Below are 21,803 nucleotides of genomic sequence, written 5' to 3'. Positions count from 1 at the left end.
AAGTACTGCAGTGCATCTCCTCCTCATGGACTGCACCAGTTCTTGCTGTGAGATGTTACCCCACTCTTCCACCAAGGCACCTGCAAGTTCCCGGACATTTCTGGGGGGAATGGCCCTAGCCCTCAACCTCTGATCCAACAGGTCCCAGACGTGCTCAATGGGACTGAGATCCGTGCTCTTCGCTGGCCATGGCAGAACACTGATATTCCTGTCTTGCAGGAAATCACGCACAGAACGAGCAGTATGGCTGGTGGAATTGTCATGCTGTAGGGTCATGTCAGGATGAGCCTGCAGGAAGGGTACCACATGAGGAAGGAGGATGTCTTCCCTGTAACGCACAGCGTTGATTGCCTGCAATGACAACAAGCTCAGTCTGATGATGCTGTGACACACCGCCCCAGACTATGACGGAACCTCCATCTCCACCTCCAAAATCAAAGCATCACCCCTGGTGAGACAAAACCACAACTCGTCAGTGAAGAGCACTTTTTGCCAATCCTGTCTGTGACCGTGGGTTTGTGCCTATAGGCAGGCAACGTTGTTGCCGGTGATGTCTGGTGAGGACCTGCCTTACAACAGGCCTACACGCACTCAGTCCAGCCTCTCTCAGTCTATTACGGACAGTCTGAGCACTGATGGAGGGATTGTGTGTTCCTGGTGTAACTCTGGCAGTTGTTGTTGCCATCCTGTACCTGTCCCGCAGGTGTGATGTTCAGATGTACCGGTCAGCTGTCCGTCCTGTCTCCCTGTAGCAGTCTTAGGCGTCTCACAGTACGGACATTGCAATTTATTGCCCTGGCCGCATCTGCAGCCCTCATGCCTCCTTGCAGCATGCCTAGGCACGTTCACGCAGATGAGCAGGGACCCTGGGCATCTTTCTTTTGGTGTTTTTCAGTCAGTAGACAGGTCTCTTTAGTTTTCATAACTGTAATTGCCTATCGTCTGTAAGCTGTTAGTGTCTTAACGACCGTTCCACGGGTGCATGTTCATTAATTGTTTATGGTTCATTGAACAAGCATGGGAAACAGTGTTTAAACACATTACAATTAAGATTTTTATTAATTATCTTTGAAAGACAGGTCCTGAAAAAGGGCTGTTTCTTTTTTTGCTGAGTTTATATATACACAAACAGGACCAGTCAAACGTTTGGACACACCAACTCATTTAAGGGTTTTTACTTTATTTTTACAATTTTCTACATTGTAGAATAATAGTGAAGATGTCAAAACTGTCCAAACTAACACATGGAATCATGTAGTAAACAAATATATTTTACATTTGAGATTCTTCAAAGTAGCCACACTTCGCATTGATGACAGCTTTTCACAATCTTTGCATTCTCTCAACCAGCTTCACCTGGAATGCTTTTTAAACAGTCTTGAAGGTGTTCCCACATTCTTTTTTTTTTTTTACCCCTTTTTCTCCCAAATTTCGTGGTATCCAATTGTTGTAGTAGCTACTATCTTGTCTCATTGCTACAACTCCCGTACGGGCTCGGGAGAGACGAAGGTTGAATGTCATGCGTCCTCCGATACACAACCCAACCAGCCGTACTGCTTCTTAACACAGCGCGCATCCAACCCGGAAGCCAGCCTCACCAATGTGTCGGAGGCTACACCGTGCACCTGGCAACCTTGGCTAGCGCGCACTGCGCCCGGCCCGCCACAGGAGTCGCTGGTGCGCAATGAGACAAGGAGATCCCTACCGACCAATCCCTCCCTAACCCGGACGACACTAGGCCAATTGTGCGTCGCCCCACGGACCTCCCGGTCGCGGCCGGTTACGACAGAGCCTGGGCGCGAACCCAGGGACTCTGATGGCACAGCGCTGTAATTGAGACGGTTTGGGATGAGTTGGAAAAGTACAGCGCCCTTAACCACTGCGCCACCCGGGAGGCCCCGTTCCCACATATTCTGAGATACAGAGAGACACAACGTAGGTGAACGGATGATTTTCACATGTGTGATTCCCACAGTGAAGCATGGAGGACGTGTGATGGTGTGGGGCTGTTTTTCCTTAACTTTTCCAACTCATCCCAAACCGTCTCAATTGGGTTGAGGTTGAGTGACTGGGGAGGCCACGTCATCTTTCCTTATTTGAGCTGTTCTACCCATAAATTGGACTTGGTCATTTACCAAATAGGGCTGTCTTCTGTATACCACCCCTAACTTATCACAACACAATTGATTGGCTCAAACTCATTAAGAAGTAAAGAAATTACACAAATTAACAAGGCACACCTGTTAATTGAATTGCATTCCAGGTGACTACCTCATGAATCTGGTTGAGAGAATGCCAAGTGTGTGCAAAGTCATCAAGGCAAAGGTTTGCTAACTTGAAGATTTGTTTAACACTTTTTTGGTTACTACATGATACCTACCATATGTGATATTTCATAGTTTTGATGTCCTCACTATTATTATATAATGCAGAAAATAGTACAAATAAAGAAAAACCCTGTAATGAGTAGATGTCCAAACTTTTGATTCATAACTCTAGAAGACCCAGAGTTACCTCTGCTGCAGAGGATAAGCTCATTAGAGTTAACTGCACCTCAGATTGCAGCCCAATAAATGCTTCACAGAGTTCAAGTACCAGACACATCTCAACATCAACTGTTCAGAGGAGACTGCGTGAATCCTGCCTTTATGGTTGAATTGCTGCAAAGAAACAACTACAAACCACTACACCAATAAGATGAAGAGACTTGCTTGGGCCAACAAACACGAGCAATGGACATTAGATTGGTGGAAATCTGTTCTTTGGTCTGATGAGTCCAAATTTGAGATTTTTGGTTGCAACCACCATGTCTTTGTGAGACGCAGAGGAGGTGAACGGATGATATCCGCATGTGTGGTTCCCACCATGAAGCATGGAGGTTGTGGTGTGATGGTGCTTTGCTGGTGACACTGTGATTTATTTAGAATTCAAGGCACACTTAACTAGCATGACTACCACAGAATTCTGCAGCGGTACACCATCCCATCTGGTTTGCGCTTAGTGGGACTATCATTTGTTTTTCTACAGGACCTCCAGGCTGTGTAAGGGCTATTTGACCAAGAAAGAGAGTGATGGTGCTGCATCAGACGACCTGGCCTCCACAACCACCTGACCTCAACCCAATTGAGATGGTTTGGGATGAGTTGAACAACAGAGTGAAGGAAAAGCAGCCAACAAGTGCTCAGCACATGTGGGAACTCCTTCAAGACTGTTGGAAAAGCATTCCCCATGAAGCTGGTTGAGAGAATACCAAGAGCGTGCAAAGCTGTCATCAAGGCAAAAGGTGGCTACTTTGAAGAATCTCAAATAAACAATTGGATTTGTTTAACACTTTTTTGATTACTACATGATTCCATATGTTATTTCATAGTTCTACAATGTAGAAAATAGTAAAAATAAAGACAAATCTATATATAGATATATATAGGCTTCACTGTCCAAATACATATGGAGGGCAGAGTATACAACCATAATTGCTGTAAAAAATACAAAAATAAAAAGCATAATTTGATGTATGCCTGTTCCCTATTGCAAAACTTCTCCAAAAGTACTCTGATGGCACAAAGTGCTCCCAATTGCCAAGAGCATCCTTCAATTCATTATTGGCTATTTATGCGGTGTTGTCCAAAAAAAAAAAAGACAGTTTAAGAAAAAAATAAAATAAATGGGAACCTTATGTCCATATACACTGATGATACAAAACATTAGGAACACCTGCACTTTCCATGAGATTGACCAGGTAAAAGCCATGATTCCTTATTGATGTCACTTGTTAAATTCATGTGGATGAAGGGTTGGAGACAGGTTAAATATGTATTTTTTTGTTGCATTTTATCTGCATCTTGCTTGAGAAAATCAGTGATAGAGCAGATCATATAAAACACTGTGCTATAGAACTACTGACTAGAACCTAAATTGTTGTCCATAAAATGCCAAGACAATTAAAATAAGAGTGAGGAGGTAGGTGTAAGGAGAGAAAGGCAGAGGAACAATGAGCTGAAATCATTAAGAAAAAGTCAACTTTTATTGTGTATCGTGGCTTTAGTATTCATTGTCACAGAGAGCAGTGAGCAGGAAATGGAAAACTTGCTGGTCTGAGGGGAGGGTGTCTTATTGACCATATTTTCTATGATTCTTTGGATCGCTGCAGCAACCTGATATGACAATGAATGTTAATATAAACTTAACAAAATAAGCTAAATGTAGTTGTATACACCAAGGCAAGCCACAACACAAAGGGGAGTAAGAGAAAACAACAGGATCTAAGAAATGTTGAGTCCAAACATAAAACTAAAATGGAAGAGAAAATGGTGCAGGTAGGTTGGTATTTTTTTCCTTTTCTGGCATCTTCAGATATTCAAGCTCCCCAGCATCATGCAGGTCAGCGTAGGGCAGTGTTTCCCAACTCCGGTCCTCACATACCCCCAACAGCACACATTTTAGTTGTAGGCCAAGAAAAAAAAACGAATTAAACATATCATGGGCATGATGATTAGTTGACAAGTAGAATCAGGTGTGCTTGTCCGGGGCAACAACAAAAATATGTAATGTTGGGGGTACTCAAGTACTGGGGTTAGGAAACACTGGCGTAGGGAACGAGACTGATGGTTCTGCGAGCTCTCAGCAAAGGAACACATCTCAATTCAGTTGGAGGCATGTAGCCTATGTGCCTGTAGGTCTCTGTGATTGACATCTGGAATCCGGTGTAATTTCTCTAACAGGTATGGAAGATACAGAGGGATGGTTGGGCATTTAGGTGTCGTCAGCCTTCCCTCATATCCTTCCTGCACACCTCTGGTGTCCTTAGCCGAAATTGTGCAGCGCGAGCCGGAACATGTCATTGGTGCATACCCAAGCATCATTAATGTTTTTCAGGATGAAACTCTGATGAAATCCCATGATGGGGTCCTCATCGGCCTGTAACACAAAGACAGAGCTTAGTCAAGTCACAGTTCTATGGCTGTGTATCCAATCCACAGTTGGGTGCATCTCTGACAAGGGTTGATTTTGGCTGGGTCCACAAACACAACAAACACATTCCTGATACTCTACTATCAATTAACTTATCCGGAGTGGCCGCGTTGCTAAATTCTCTGGATGCCTCTTCCCGATTAGCTAAACAACCGAAGCTTCTGCACATGTGTGGGATTCTCTACTTTACGCACAGTCTGTACTCGTTCGGCTGCCCGGAGAACAGGATACTCTGGCAAATTTCAGTTATGATGGAGAATGGTGCTTGTTTAATCATGTTAGATCAAACCTGAATAAATGTTAGCAAGAGCACATAATGATAGTATTCTACAAAACAGAATAGCATTGTATAACGTTACTGTGAGACAAAAAACACCACCTAATTTGTTATGGATTTCTGGATGATTGTGCTAATGGTTGTATTTCTCTCTCATGCGGCCAAAACGCAACAGCACGCGCCATAGGCAAAATATGTGCTTTGATTTGTTAACACAATCTGCAAAAAAATTATCATTGTACATAATTTAAAACACTGTACATAATTAAAGAAGATCTATACTGAACAAAAATAGAAACGCAACATGTAAAAACTGTTGGTCCCATGTTTCATGAGCTAAAAGAAAGATCCCAGAAATGTTCCATATGTACAAAAAGCTTCTCTTGCTCAAAGTTTGTACACAAATTTGTTTTTGAAGGAGTGTGCAAATGGCATGCTGACATGCAGCAATGTCCACCAGAGATGGTGGACATTGCAAGCTGAAAATGTCCCAGTTCTTCCATGGCCTGCATACTCACCAGACATGTCACCCATTGAGCATGTTTGGGATGCTCTGGATTGACGTGTATGACAGCATGTTCCAGTTCCCACCAATATCCAGCAACTTCACACAGCCATTGAAGAGGAGTGGGACAATATTCCACAGGGCACAATCAACAGCCTGATCAACTCTATGCATAGGAGATGTGTCACGCAGCATGAGGCAAATAGTAGTCACACCAGAAATTGACTGGTTTTCTAATCCACAACCTTACTTTTTTTTCTTTTTAAGGTATATACAGTGCCTTGCGAAAGTATTCGGCCCCCTTGAACTTTGCAACCTTTTGCCACATTTCAGGCTTCAAACATAAAGATATAAAACTGTATTTTTTTGTGAAGAATCAACAACAAGTGGGACACAATCATGAAGTGGAACGACATTTATTGGATATTTCAAACTTTTTTTAACAAATCAAAAACTGAAAAATTGGGCGTGCAAAATTATTCAGCCCCTTTACTTTCAGTGCAGCAAACTCTCTCCAGAAGTTCAGTGAGGATCTCTGAATGATCCAATGTTGACCTAAATGACTAATGATGAAAAATACAATCCACCTGTGTGTAATCAAGTCTCTGTATAAATGCACCTGCACTGTGATAGTCTCAGAGGTCCGTTAAAAGCGCAGAGAGCATCATGAAGAACAAGGAACACACCAGGCAGGTCCGAGATACTGTTGTGAAGAAGTTTAAAGCCGGATTTGGATACAAAAAGATTTCCCAAGCTTTAAACATCCCAAGGAGCACTGTGCAAGCGATAATATTGAAATGGAAGGAGTATCAGACCACTAAAAATCTACCAAGACCTGGCCGTCCCTCTAAACTTTCAGCTCATACAAGGAGAAGACTGATCAGAGATGCAGCCAAGAGGCCCATGATCACTCTGGATGAACTGCAGAGATCTACAGCTGAGGTGGGAGACTCTGTCCATAGGACAACAATCAGTCGTATATTGCACAAATCTGGCCTTTATGGAAGAGTGGCAAGAAGAAAGCCATTTCTTAAAGATATCCATAAAAAGGGTTGTTTAAAGTTTGCCACAAGCCACCTGGGAGACACACCAAACATGTGGAAGAAGGTGCTCTGGTCAGATGAAACCAAAATTGAACTTTTTGGCAACAATGCAAAACGTTATGTTTGGCGTAAAAGCAACACAGCTGAACACACCATCCCCACTGTCAAACATGGTGGTGGCAGCATCATGGTTTGGGCCTGCTTTTCTTCAGCAGGGACAGGGAAGATGGTTAAAATTGATGGGAAGATGGATGGAGCCAAATACAGGACCATTCTGGAAGAAAACCTGATGGAGTCTGCAAAAGACCTGAGACTGGGACGGAGATTTGTCTTCCAACAAGACAATGATCCAAAACATAAAGCAAAATCTACAATGGAATGGTTCAAAAATAAACATATCCGGGTGTTAGAATGGCCAAGTCAAAGTCCAGACCTGAATCCAATCGAGAATCTGTGGAAAGAACTGAAAACTGCTGTTCACAAATGCTCTCCATCCAACCTCACTGAGCTCGAGCTGTTTTGCAAGGAGGAATGGGAAAAAATGTCAGTCTCTCGATGTGCAAAACTGATAGAGACATACCCCAAGCGACTTACAGCTTTAATCGCAGCAAAAGATGGCGCTACAAAGTATTAACTTAAGGGGGCTGAATAATTTTGCACGCCCAATTTTTCAGTTTTTGATTTGTTAAAAAAGTTTGAAATATCCAATAAATGTCGTTCCACTTCATGATTGTGTCCCACTTGTTGTTGATTCTTCACAAAAAAATACAGTTTTATATCTTTATGTTTGAAGCCTGAAATGTGGCAAAAGGTTGCAAAGTTCAAGGGGGCCGAATACTTTCGCAAGGCAATGTATATGTGACCAACAGATCTTTGCTTCACGGAAACGTGGCTCACTGGAGAGACTCTGTCCGAAGCGGTGCAGCCAACGGGTTTCTCCACACATCGCGCAGACAGAAACAAACATCTTTCTGGTAAGAAGAGGGGCGGGGGCGTATGCCTTATGACTAACGTGACATGGTGTGATGAAAGAAACATACAGGAACTCAAATCCTTCTGTTCACCTGATTTAGAATTCCTCACAATCAAATGTAGACCGCATTATCTACCAAGAGAATTCTCTTCGATTATAATCACAGCCGTATATATCCCCCCCAAGCAGACACATCGATGGCTCTGAACGAACTTTATTTAACTCTTTGCAAACTGGAAACCATTCATCCGGAGGCTGCATTCATTGTAGCTGGGGATTTTAACAAGGCTAATCTGAAAACAAGACTCCCTAAATTTTATCAGCATATCGATTGCGCAACCAGGGGTGGAAAGACCTTGGATCATTGTTACTCTAACTTCCGCGACGCATATAAGGCCCTGCCCCGCCCCCCTTTCGGAAAAGCTGACCACGACTCCATTTTGTTGATCCCTGCCTACAGACAGAAACTAAAACAAGAGGCTCCCACGCTGAGGTCTGTCCAACGCTGGTCCGACCAAGCTGACTCCACACTCCAAGACTGCTTCCACCACGTGGACTGGGACATGTTTCGTATTGCGTCAGACAACAACATTGACGAATACGCTGATTCGGTGTGTGAGTCCATTAGAACGTGCATTGAAGATGCCGTTCCCATAGCAACGATTAAAACATTCCCTAACCAGAAACCGTGGATTGATGGCAGCATTCGCGTGAAACTGAAAGCGCGAACCACTGCTTTTAATCAGGGCAAGGTGTCTGGTAACATGACCGAATACAAACAGTGCAGCTATTCCCTCCGCAAGGCTATCAAACAAGCTAAGCGTCAGTACAGAGACAAAGTAGAATCTCAATTCAACGGCTCAGACACAAGAGGCATGTGGCAGGGTCTACAGTCAATCACGGACTACAGGAAGAAATCCAGCCCAGTCACGGACCAGGATGTCCTGCTCCCAGGCAGACTAAATAACTTTTTTGCCCGCTTTGAGGACAATACAGTGCCACTGACACGGCCTGCAACGAAAACATGCGGTCTCTCCTTCACTGCAGCCGAGGTGAGTAAGACATTTAAACGTGTTAACCCTCGCAAGGCTGCAGGCCCAGACGGCATCCCCAGCCGCGCCCTCAGAGCATGCGCAGACCAGCTGGCCGGTGTGTTTACGGACATATTCAATCAATCCCTATACCAGTCTGCTGTTCCCACATGCTTCAAGAGGGCCACCATTGTTCCTGTTCCCAAGAAAGCTAAGGTAACTGAGCTAAACGACTACCGCCCCGTAGCACTCACTTCCGTCATCATGAAGTGCTTTGAGAGACTAGTCAAGGACCATATCACCTCCACCCTACCTGACACCCTAGACCCACTCCAATTTGCTTACCGCCCAAATAGGTCCACAGACGATGCAATCTCAACCACACTGCACACCGCCCTAACCCATCTGGACAAGAGGAATACCTATGTGAGAATGCTGTTCATGGACTACAGCTCGGCATTCAACACCATAGTACCCTCCAAGCTCGTCATCAAGCTCGAGACCCTGGGTCTCGACCCCGCCCTGTGCAACTGGGTACTGGACTTCCTGACGGGCCGCCCCCAGGTGGTGAGGGTAGGCAACAACATCTCCTCCCCGCTGATCCTCAACACTGGGGCCCCAGTGTTGGGTGCGTTCTGAGCCCTCGGAGTGTGAGGTGTCAGGAAAATAACCTCACACTCAACGTCAACAAAACTAAGGAGATGATTGTGGACTTCAGGAAACAGCAGAGGGAACACCCCCCTATCCACATCGATGGAACAGTAGTGGAGAGGGTAGCAAGTTTTAAGTTCCTCGGCATACACATCACAAACAAACTGAATTGGTCCACTCACACAGACAGCATTGTGAAGAAGGCGCAGCAGCGCCTCTTCAACCTCAGGAGGCTGAAGAAATTCGGCTTGTCACCAAAAGCACTCACAAACTTCTACAGATGCACAATCGAGAGCATCCTGGCGGGCTGTATCACCGCCTGGTACGGCAACTGCTCTGCCCTCAACCGTAAGGCTCTCCAGAGGGTGGTGAGGTCTGCACAACGCATCACTGGGGGCAAACTACCTGCCCTCCAGGACACCTACACCACCCGATGTCACAGGAAGGCCATAAAGATCATCAAGGACATCAACCACCCGAGCCACTGCCTGTTCACCCCGCTATCATCCAGAAGGCGAGGTCAGTACAGGTGCATCAAAGCTGGGACCGAGAGACTGAAAAACAGCTTCTATCTCAAGGCCATCAGACTGTTAAACAGCCACCACTAACATTGAGTGGCTGCTGCCAACACACTGACACTGACTCAACTCCAGCCACTTTAATAATGGGAATTGATGGGAAATGATGTAAATATATCACTAGCCACTTTAAACAATGCTACCTTATATAATGTTACTTACCCTACATTATTCATCTCATATGCATACGTATATACTGTACTCTATATCATCGACTGTATCCTTATGTAATACATGTATCACTAGCCACTTTAACTATGCCACTTTGTTTACATACTCATCTCATATGTATATACTGTACTCGATACCATCTACTGTATCTTGCCTATGCTGCTCTGTACCATCACTCATTCATATATCCTTATGTACATATTCTTTATCCCCTTACACTGTGTACAAGACAGTAGTTTTGGAATTGTTAGTTAGATTACTTGTTGGTTATTACTGCATTGTCGGAACTAGAAGCACAAGCATTTCGCTACACTCGCATTAACATCTGCTAACCATGTGTATGTGACAAATAAAATTTGATTTGATTTGATTTGAACAGATGCATATCTGTATCCCCAGTTATGTGAAATCCATAGATTAGGGCCTAATGAATTTATTTCAATTGACTGATTTCCTTATATGAACGGTAACGCAGTAAAATTGTTGAAATTGTTGCATTTATATATTTATTCAGAGTAAATGCATATTACCATGAAATTAGAGGTAAAATGGTTGGCATGAACGTTTCACCAGTAAAATTTGAAGAATTATCATTCACAATTTACAGTGAGAAATGTGAAGGGAGGGTGAGCACAACAATGTGATTTTAAAGTAGAGCTAATGTGCAGAATGAGATAGACATTTCTTCTCTGGGGAAGAGGCTTCCAGGGGGAAGGGATGGGGGAGGAACTGGGCGGTTACAGTCAGCGGTTGCAGTTAGCCTCAGCCTAACTTATACAATCACACTGCTTGTGACAAACCCCAATTCCTGATCAGGCTATTCCAGTCAAACAGAGCACAAGCAGGTGTGAACAAGCACTAATGGAGATAGAGCCGCAGACAAAAAGCAAGTAATCCCTTTAGGTGTCAGTGGAGACAAGGCATACATAACTCTGTAAGGTTTACTGCTCAGTGATCATGATGGCATTGGCTCCTTCAAATGACACATTGGTGTTCTAAAAAGCTTCTAACAATCAGCAGCTAGCAAGTTGAAGGTCCACAGTGAAGATCAGAGCTAGCATATAATGCCATTATTGCGGCTGAGACTAGTTGCGATAATTGGTCAATACAGAATGACTACGTTGCCCCGTTCAAAAAATGCAGAACCAAGAACAGATATAGCCCTTGGTTCACTCCAGACCTGACTGCCCTTGACCAGCACAAAAACATCCTGTGGCGGACTGCAATAGCATTGAATAGTCCCCACGATATGCAACTGTTCAGGGAAGTCAGGAACCAATACACGCAGTCAGTCAGGAAAGCAAAGGCTAGCTTTTTCAAGCAGACATTTGCATGCTGTAGCTCTAACTCCAAAAGGTTTTGGGACACTAAAGTCCATGGAGAACAAGAGCACCTCCTCCCAGATGCCCACTGCACTGAGGCTAGGTAACACGGTCACCACCGATAAATCCATGATATCCATGAACTTCAACAAGCATTTCTCAACGGCTGGCCATGCCTTCCTCCTGGCTACTCCAACCTCGGCCAACAGCTCCGCCCTCCCCGCAGCTACTCGCCCAAGCCTCCACAGCTTCTCCTTTACCCATATCCAGATAGCAGATGTTCTGAAAGAGCTGCAAAACCTGGACCCAAACAAATCAGCTGGGCTTGACATTCTGGATCCTCTATTTCTGAAACTATCCGCCACCAATGTCGCAACCCCTATTACCAGCCTGTTCAACCTCTCATATTGTCTGAGATCCCCAAGGATTGGAAAGCTGCCGCGATCATCCAACTCTTCAAAGGACCCAAACTGTTACAGACCCACTGTATCCATCCTGCCCTGCCTATCTAAGGTCTTCAAAAGCCAAGTCAACAAACAGATCACTGACCATCTCGAATCCCAACGTACCTTCTCCGCTGTGCAATCTGGTTTCCGAGCCGGTCACGGGTGCACATCAGCCACGGCCAAGGTACTAAATGATATCATAACCGCCATTGATAAAATACCGTCTTCATCGACCTGGCCAAGGCTTTCGACTCTGTCAATCACCATAATCTTTTTTTTTTTTTTGTGATTTTTACCCCTTTTTTCTCCCCAATTTCGTGGTATCCAATTGTTGTAGTAGCTACTATCTTGTCTCATTGCTACAACTCCCGTACGGGCTCGGGAGAGACGAAGGTTGAATGTCATGCGTCCTCCGATACACAACCCAACCAGCCGTACTGCTTCTTAACACAGTGCGCATCCAACCCGGAAGCCAGCCGCACCAATGTGTCGGAGGCTACACCGTGCCCCTGGCAACCTTGGCTAGCGCGCACTGCGCCCGGCCCGCCACAGAAGTCGCTGGTGCGCGATGAGACAAGGAGATCCCTACCGACCAATCCCTCCCTAACCCGGACGATGCTAGGCCAATTGTGCATCGCCCCATGGACCTCCCGGTCGCGGCCGGTTACGACAGAGCCTGGGCGCGAACCCAGGGACTCTGATGGCACAGCTGGCGCTGCAGTACAGCGCCCTTAACCACTGCGCCACCCGGGAGGCCCAATCACCATATTCTTATCGGCAAACTCAGTAGCCTAGGATTTTTCGAATGACTGCCTTGCAAGGTTCACCAACTACTTTGCAGACAGAGTTCGGTGTGTCAAATCGGAGGGCATGTTGTCCGGACCTCTGGCAGTCTCTATGGGGGTGCACCAGGGTTCAATTCTCAGGCCGACTCTTTTCTCTGTATATACCAATGATGTCTCTCTTGCTGCAGGCGATTCCCTGATCCACCTCTCCGCAGATGACACCATTCTGTATACTTCCGGCCCTTCCTTGGACAGTGCTAACTAACCTCCAAACGAGCTTCAATGCCATCTCAGTTCACGATAACAACACCCACCCGTAGCACACATTCCAGCAGGTATATCTCACTGATCATCCCCAAAGCAAACACCTAATTTGGCCGCCTTTCCTTCCAGTTCTCTGCTGCCAGTGACTGGAACTAATTGCAAAAATCGCTGAAGATGGAGACTTTAATTTCCCTCACCAACTTTAAACATCAACTATCTGGAGCAGCTAACCGATCGCTGCAGCTGTACATAGTCCATCTGTAAATAGTCCACCCAATCTACCTACCTCATCCCCATACTGTTTTTATTTTATTTACTTTTCTGCTCTTTTGCACATCATCATCTGCTCATTTATCACTCCAGTGTTAATCTGCTAAATTGTAATTATTCGCTCCTATGGCCTATTTATTGCCTACCTCCTCATGCCTTCTGCACACACTGTATATAGACTTTCTTTTTTCTACTGTGTCATTGACTTATTTATTGTGTTATTGGCTTGTTTATGGTTTACTCCATGTTGTTTATTGTAACTCTGTGTTGTTATCTGTGTCACAATGCTTTGCTTTATCTTGGCCAGGTCACAGCTGCAAATGAGAACTTGTTCTCAAGTAGCCTACCTGGTTAAATAAAAGGTGAAAAAAATATATATAAAATACCAGTCGAACAAGCCAGCCTTCACTATGATCTAGGTTCAGATTCAACAAACAAACCACATGGTTGTCCCAGTTTTTGGTCATTTCCCCCCCACTTTAACCAGAGTGTAAAAACATTATCTGGTGAGTAAATATATATTTTTAACTCCCTGAACACACAGTGGTCTCTCATAATCAAACTCCAGTATGAATAAATCCCTCTATGGCATGAGATTAGTAAAAGCCCAACTGAACCATGGTCAGTCAGAACACAGATCCTTACTGACAGTAAGTAGGGAGAAGATGGGGCATTAGACCACAGACAGATCAAGGGTTGTGCTGGGCAAGCCTGAAGAACTCATTGGTGCAAACACAGGCATTGCTGAAATTGTTCAGAAAAAAGGTGTTCTAAAAGCCCAGGACCTGGTCATCATCTTGCCTGAGAGACAGACACATACAATAATATACAATAACCCTGACTTTTAAAGTACTTATCAACCTCGTAAAAAATAAGGGTATGTTTGTGTGTAACACAGGAATGCCTGGTCCATGGCCTCTTCTATTTGCTTAGGCAGATAAATAACATCATAGCTATTTATTAACTCGGTGAACAAATGGCTTGAAACTGTGGTGAAGCTGAAAACAGATGTACCTAGCTGTGCTTTTAACAATGAAGTTTGATCAAACAGACAGAACCGATACTCTTCATTTAAAGCAGGTGGGGATGTCTAGCATGCAAACTACTCAGCTGTTGGTTTAAGAAACTGGCAATATTGATTTTTACAGTGATATAATGAGAAATACTTACTTTTAGTTGTCCTACTACCATACTCATTATGCAGCTGTCAGGGGTGGGCTGGTGGTCTTGTGCTGTTATACTGTGAGCAATTTTTAAGAAGGGGAGAGTCTGAAAAAAAGAAATAAGAAACATGACAGATGTATCAGAGACAAGCACATTCCACCAGGATGTCTACTGGATATCCTGTTCAATCAGTATACTCCTGACATATTACTGACGTAGTCCATTCTGTCATCCTCAGGACAAATATTTTAAAATGTCACTCACAGAAAGTTTCTCAACAATTGCTGCCTTTCCCTGGAATTGCTGTCCTTCCCACGTAAGGCATGATGCATCAATCTGTTAAAAGGAAAAGCAGAGGCTTGAATTCATAAGCATAAGGAACATTGGTGGTATATTTAGGGTGGAAGGATGTGAAGTGCCAAATATTTTAAAAGCACGACTAGCTTTTCTACGCATACTCAAGGGTGTGAAGGAGTATGTAATAATTTAGGCAAGTGCCATGTGGAAGCATAGAAGAACGGGCTCTGCTGCTCTTATCTTATTCTTTGATGAAAATCAAATTGTTTGAGGCCAAATAAGATAGCAACCAGAAGCCTTCCAGTAAAACATTTTCATTATAATGTAAATGAGTCAGCTTGTGCAGTTCTCCTTCCATCTAAAAATGTAAATTGTGGGTGATTCTCATGAAACCAGTTAACCATGGCAGCAATAAATTGACTTCGAACACCATAATGTATCTGCAACAGTCAACTACCATTCTGAAGACTAAGATACCTAGTTAATGGCAGAGTGTATTATTTTAAATACATATCACATTTGTCTGACTTTAGTTAATTTTCACCCCAAATTCTCATTACCGAAATGCTTCTGGATTAAATCCTCAGGTCATTTTATACAATTTAACATATTTGAATAAAACATTATGATGTAGTTTGTCCATAAATAATACAAATGTTATACCATGTGAAGTTTACATTAATCTTTTATATGCATTCTGTAAAAACACAGTCTGTGGACATCTTTCTCATTACCGTAACAGAGTTCTTCCAAAACTCAAATTTGATTGAATAAAGTTGTATTCACCCATGATGCATTATCTAGAGTAGTCAGACGAGCACAAGTTCATTTAATTTCTTCACTTATATGCGGGAACGAGGATTTTATTCTCAAACACCCCCTTTAATACACTTGACCTTCACATTACCAAAATGACTAAAAACTTAAAATGAGATTATTGTGGACTTCAGGAAACAGCAGAGGGAGCAAATCGGTGTCCAAAAATACAGATTTCCGATTGTTATGAAAACAGGAAATCGGCCCTAATTAATCGGCCATTCCGATTAATCGGTCGACCTCTAGTACAGGTGCATCAAAGCTGGGACCGAGAGACTGAAAACCAGATTCTATCTCAAGGCCATCAGACTGCTAAACATCATCACTAAATCAGAGAAGCTGCTGCCTACATTGGAGACCCAATCACTGGCCACTTTAATAACTGGATCACTAGTCACTTTAAACAATGCCACTTCAATAATGTTTACATATCTCACATTACTCATATCACATGTATATACTGTATTTTATACCATCTATTGCACCTTGCCTATGCCTCTCGGCCATCGCTCATCCATATACTTACATATTGTCATTCACCCCTTTAGATTTGTGTGTATTAGGTAGTTGTTGGGGAATTGTTAGATTACTTAGATCGGAACTAGAAGCACAAGCATTTCGCTACACTTGCATTAACATCTGCTAACCATGTTGATGTGACAAATAACATTTGATTTAGATTTGACATATTTCCAGCATCCAAACAGTGGTGAATGGATACACAAAACACCAAAAAGTGTCATGACATTAGCGATTGTCATTAGGCCAGAATTTACGCGTCAACTGCTGTCTGTTTGTCTCTGTGTTGGCCACTCGTCTCTGCCTTGGCATTATATCCATTCAGAAACCTTTCATGCCTATGACATGCAGCCTATTTTTCTTGATATTTAGTTTTAAATATTGTAATAGGCTCATGTTTTACCAGTACGGCGTACCCTCACTATTTATTTTGCCGTGCTTTACAGGCATATCAGGTTATTCCATTTGTCCATGGGATGACATTCAATTTAGAAATTGTATTTTTATTTTACCTTTACTTAACTAGGCAAGTCAGTTATTATTTCCAATGATGGCCTAGGTTAACTGCCTTGTTCAGGGGAAGAAGGACAGATTTTTACCTTGTCAGCTCGGGGATTCGATTTAACAACCTTCTGGTTATTTTCCAACGCTCTAACCACTAGGCTACCCGCCGCCGCAATTTTCTAAATATCTTAGAAAATAAAAGGTTATTTTTGTCAATTGCATTAAGATCAGTGATTTTAGTATTATGCAAGTCATTTGGGCTTAACAAATGACACCGTTTGATGATGTATTGTGTTAATGAATATCTAAGAGCTCAGTAGTTTTTCAATGGCAAACTATGTAACACTCATTACCGAAACATGCATTCTCATCTCTGAAAATGTATTATGCACCAATATTTAGGAAATATATATATTTTTTTCAACATTTCAGTAATTTTGCCTTAATCTGATAGTGTGCCCTTTGTTCTTTATTCAAATATCTGTACATAAAAATAACATGTATGCACAAGCAATTATGACAATTATGACTTTTTGGAACTTTGGAACCTATATTTTGCATTTGTAATTGTGGAATTTGTGGTAAAATCAGAGGTTAAAGTAAAGCAGTACAGTCCAAAATAAATACTGGGCATATGCTGTACCAGTAAAACATAAGCCTATTACAATAATAAAAATAAAAAAATGTAATTTTATGGGGGACTATTACACCACTATTTATCATTAGCGCATGTCAGAGGCAGGAAACATTTGTGAATGAAAACAGGTGGTATAGCCTACGTTCCAAAATGCAATGTGGTTTGACGAGAACACTGAAATTATGCCAAGGCAGAGACGAGTGTCCGACTAAGAGGCGAGCACGGACAGCAGTCTAATGACAATCGCCAAATGTCATTACAATTCTTGGTGTTTTGTGTAACAAAAGTCTTTCCATTCACCACTGTTTGGAGGCTGGAAATATGTTTACGAGTGGATGAAGGTGCACAGGAAGCCTTGTAAAGGAGCACTTGGAAGTGATTGTTTGACAAATCAGATGAAAACATCATGACTGGTTGTTTATGCCACAATAAAAAGGAAATACATTTTAAAAGTTAAATGACAAATCTTTACGACGAGGCTAACAGAGATCCTATTGAATTCATAGGAATTCTATATGTACACTACCGTTCATAAGTTTGGGGACACTTAGAAATGTCCTTGGTTTTGAAAGAAAAGTAAATTTTTTGTCCATTAAAATAACATCAAAATGATCTGAAATACAGTGTAGACATTACTAATGTTGTAAATGACTATTGTAGCTGTAAACAGCTCTTCATTTTCTTGGCAATTTCTCACATGGAATAACCTTAATTTCTCAGAACAAAAATAGACTGACAAGTTTCAGAAGAAAGTTCTTTGTTTCTGGCCATTTTGAGCCTGTAATCGAACCCACAAATGCTGATGCTCCAGATACTCAACTAGTCTAAAGAAGGCCAGTTTTATTGCTTCTTTAAATCAGAACAGTTTTCAGCTGTGCTAACATAATTGCAAAAGGGTTTTCTAATTATCAATTAGCCTTTTAAAATTATAAACTTGGATTAGCTAACACAACGTGCCATTGGAACACAGGAGTGATGGTATCTGATAATGATAAAAAATGACGTTTCCAGCTACAATAGTAATTTACAACATTAAGTCTACGCTGTATCTCTGATCAATAAGATGTTGTTTTAATTGACATTTTTTTTGTGCTTAGGACATTTCTAAGTGACCCCAAACTTTTGAACGGTAGTATGTTGCTAAAGTTAACTAGCTTGGTTAAAATTGTGGCACTGAAGTCCCATACCGGGAAGAAATACCGGGAAGAAATAAAAATATACTTTCACCCCTGGGTAAAATGCATAATATCTGATCAAATACCTACAGATCCGATTCTTAGTGATCCAAGAAGAATAATAGAGAAAGATGTGTTTATGTGCCAGTTTCATGAGAATCACCCTGCTACCAATAGGGGGCACACAAACAATACACTGAATCAAGAACGCTCACTCAGCAGAATGTAAAGAAAAGGGTACAATCAACAGCTTGCTTGTTCTCACAATTGATAAATGGACATTACAATTATTTGAGCAGCTTAAAATATGTTACTATATGCTGTATATTACACATCTTATTGAAATATATTATGCTTTAGCTTGGAAGTGTCCAAGTAGTATGCATATTTGCATGTCCTCCACAGTCTAACTTGATGCTTCAGACCCTGTTTCTTTGGCCCAAAAAGTTCCTCAGATGAATGCTTGTCAAAACTTGTTTGATCTAGCATCAGTCTCTGAAAGACATAAACCAAGTAAAGGTTTGAACAGTTACATTGAAATAAGGAAAGACTACGGTACATGTATTGATTGAACAATCTTTACTTTGGTTAGCGTTTTGGATAGAATTATCAGGGAGCATTTGCTCACAGGAATGGCGATATGATACACTACTTTTCTATTTGAATAACAACAACCTTACATTAACAAATATTTAATTAATTGTTGAAATTCATTACTGAATTAGTTATTACAGATGCAGAGGAGGTGGATAGATGGTTGAAGGTGGAAAAATGGGGCATTCATGTGCTCGTAGGAACCGGGAAGTCGTAAGTCCGACATGATTGTGTTCTAGAACTGTTAAATTCGGACCAATTCTTCAAACAACAATATTTTAGCTAGCTTGACAAGATAGCTAATGTTGCTAATAATATAGTTAGCTAGCTTGGTTAACATTGACAATATGGTCAAACTAGCAACATTATCCACATTGATAATTTTGTAACGGTCAAAAACATGTTGTCATCCTTTGGTTGAAAGGTGAAAAGTTGCATCTTTGGGTAACAACATTTTCTCAGTTTCCCATTTGTAATGCCGACTTGGGAGGGTCATTCAAGTGAAACTTCCCATTCCTAACTCCAAACTTCCGATAACTCCCAACAGCACGTGAACGGTCCATAAATACAAGGGGCTGACAACAGGACAGAGTAACTATGATAAATATTCATTGGTACAGATTCACATTCTGAGACTCACATATATTGCTCCAAGCTGGGTCCTGTCAGTGTCAAAGAGCTGGTAGTAATGTTGCACAAAGCTGGATCCTATCTGTTCCCAAATTGGCTTTTCCCCCATTCTGAATCACCTGGCAACAAGCACTAGTGGAAGAGACAATCTTATAAGTATAGACAATCCAAAGATATAAACCAAACTCAATAAACCAAACTCAATAAATCTGGTCAAGAAGACCAGGTAGAGCAGGGGTTGGCAACAGGTGATTTTTACTGGTATTTATTGTATTTTTTGGTAAAACATTTTTAAATAAAGAGACTAAAATCACCAGGAATTCAGCACAACATTTGTTTCATTTTGGAAGTATATTCCCAAGTATCCCCCCAGGTATGAAATGATTGTATTTGAAAATAACAATCTATTTTTAGGCTTAGTTGTAGTCAAATTGCAGTATACATATTATTAAGAGTGCACGTCCAATTATCCATGATCTGCCCTACCCTACAGACATATGCAGGTTAGGCAAAGAGTATGTAGGAAATATATTTTGGAAATCAGTGCTTCAACAATACATTCACAGCACAAAACAAAAAAAACTGTACATGCGCTCCTAAAAAAAATAGCACTGTAGATAGTGTATTATTCTTTGGGTATTTTTTCCAGTGTTCATACCTATCCTGACCATACTAGTTAACATTAGTTGGTCTTGTTTTGATAAGTGCGACATCAATAACACAGCGCGTCATGCGTCTCCCCCACGCACGATAACTTTATACGAGGCTTGCATACCAAAGTTATTCACATGAACCTAGTAAATAGTCCTCCATTATAGTCATACTTCTCGGACTATAATTACAAAAATGTTATATTCATCGTTTAACATTAGCTACAAAGTTTTTTTATTTTAGTTAGCTACCAAGTTATACCAGCTAGCTAACGTTACTAGTAACTAACTTTCCCTGTGATCGTAAATTGACAGCAAACTACTTCACACAGTCCGCTCAATACATTAATTAAGTTAGAATGTCATCATAAACAATTTTGTCGGGATCTTTTGGCTGAACTCGCCAACCAAACTGGCTAACTCACGGTTTATAGCTCCTCTGCTAAACGCAACGATTTACGATAGAGTTGAGCAGCGACGACTACGGGCAGACTGGCGCTCCGACGTCACAACACGACCCATTCCAGCACCCAAACAGCCGCAGTTACACGGAACATTGGTGTGTAGTTGCGGGGTAGCACCCAAACAGCCCGCAGTTACACGGAACAGTGGTGTGTAGTTGCGGGGTATTCTTCGGCCGCTGAAATGGGTCGTTTTGATTTAAACTTCACTGTGTGTGACATTGGAACGCGAGTTCGCCCACACTGGTCAATGATTGAGTTGAGCGGCGAGTTTAATAGGCTAGGTTCATAGATAGCTAGCATAGGCAAGGCTAATAGCAAAGATCAAACGTTGGTTGTCTGGCTAGCTAGCAGTCCTGTATTGCTTATCTAATAAAATATAATCACGGCTCTAAAAAATAAAAACACAGTGAAGCTTGATTTACAAATTGAATGGCACGTGGTTTCGGCTGCTAAAAATACATTTTGAAGCCTTTTTTTTGGACCGGGCCCAGACAGAACATAGGCGTGTCTTAGTTAGCACTTTTGGCGAGCCAGCGCCTGTCAAAAAAAGGTATATCAACTAATTCAGTCTAAAACATAATACGATACTGTTGTTGCCAGAATACATTTTTTTTTTAATTCAATATATCATGGAATGCTTTATACAAACAAACAACTTACCGCGGACCCAAAACCCGTGCCCCGGCTCCCAGTTATGGCGATTCCACCAGTTTATGGCGCATGCTCAGGACAATAATCTGTCCTAATGCTTTGGGGGAAAGGGAAATGGAGTTCTTCAGTCTATACAGATGGTAGGTTTTAGATTTTCCACAAACACACACATTTTCCTCTTCAGACAAAACTATGGTACCTCTTATTCAGCCCATTTTGATGAAGGTGAATTACATTTGCTGTGTAAATGACATGACTGGGTAGAAAGGGCATGGATCAACATTACACAGGGTTTTTACATGGGGACATCCACAAGATAGCACAGTTCTATAATGGTATCCTGCACCAGTGATCAATTTAATAGACTGGCGAACATCACCTGAGACGTATGTGATAGCTTAACTTTGGAATGCTG

The 21,803-nt window shown here is 42.1% G+C and overlaps 1 protein-coding gene across 2 annotated transcripts; it reads right to left on the bottom strand.

Annotated features, from left to right (window-relative positions):
• Window positions 1-3,997: 3,997 nt before the first annotated feature.
• LOC110495070 (nuclear transport factor 2) lies at window positions 3,998-21,491 on the bottom strand. 2 transcript variants are annotated; one of them, XM_021570419.2, is made up of 5 exons: window positions 21,398-21,491; window positions 19,634-19,755; window positions 14,716-14,787; window positions 14,458-14,556; window positions 3,998-4,917 (listed from the first exon to the last, which is right to left on the bottom strand). In XM_021570419.2, the coding sequence occupies exons 2-5, from the start codon at window positions 19,730-19,732 to the stop codon at window positions 4,804-4,806; spliced, it is 384 nt and encodes a 127-aa protein (XP_021426094.1). In that variant the 5' UTR covers window positions 19,733-19,755; window positions 21,398-21,491; the 3' UTR covers window positions 3,998-4,803. The 2 variants fall into 2 exon arrangements, with proteins under 2 accessions (XP_021426094.1, XP_021426102.1); XM_021570427.2 differs by lacking the exon at window positions 21,398-21,491 and adding an exon at window positions 20,699-20,872.
• Window positions 21,492-21,803: the final 312 nt, after the last annotated feature.

The sequence above is a fragment of the Oncorhynchus mykiss genome, chromosome 2 (genome assembly GCF_013265735.2).
Source record: "Oncorhynchus mykiss isolate Arlee chromosome 2, USDA_OmykA_1.1, whole genome shotgun sequence".
In the NCBI taxonomy this organism is placed as follows: Eukaryota; Metazoa; Chordata; class Actinopteri; order Salmoniformes; family Salmonidae; genus Oncorhynchus; species Oncorhynchus mykiss.
Note: the sequence above shows the minus strand (reverse complement) of the source record. Positions and strands in the feature narration are given on the sequence as shown.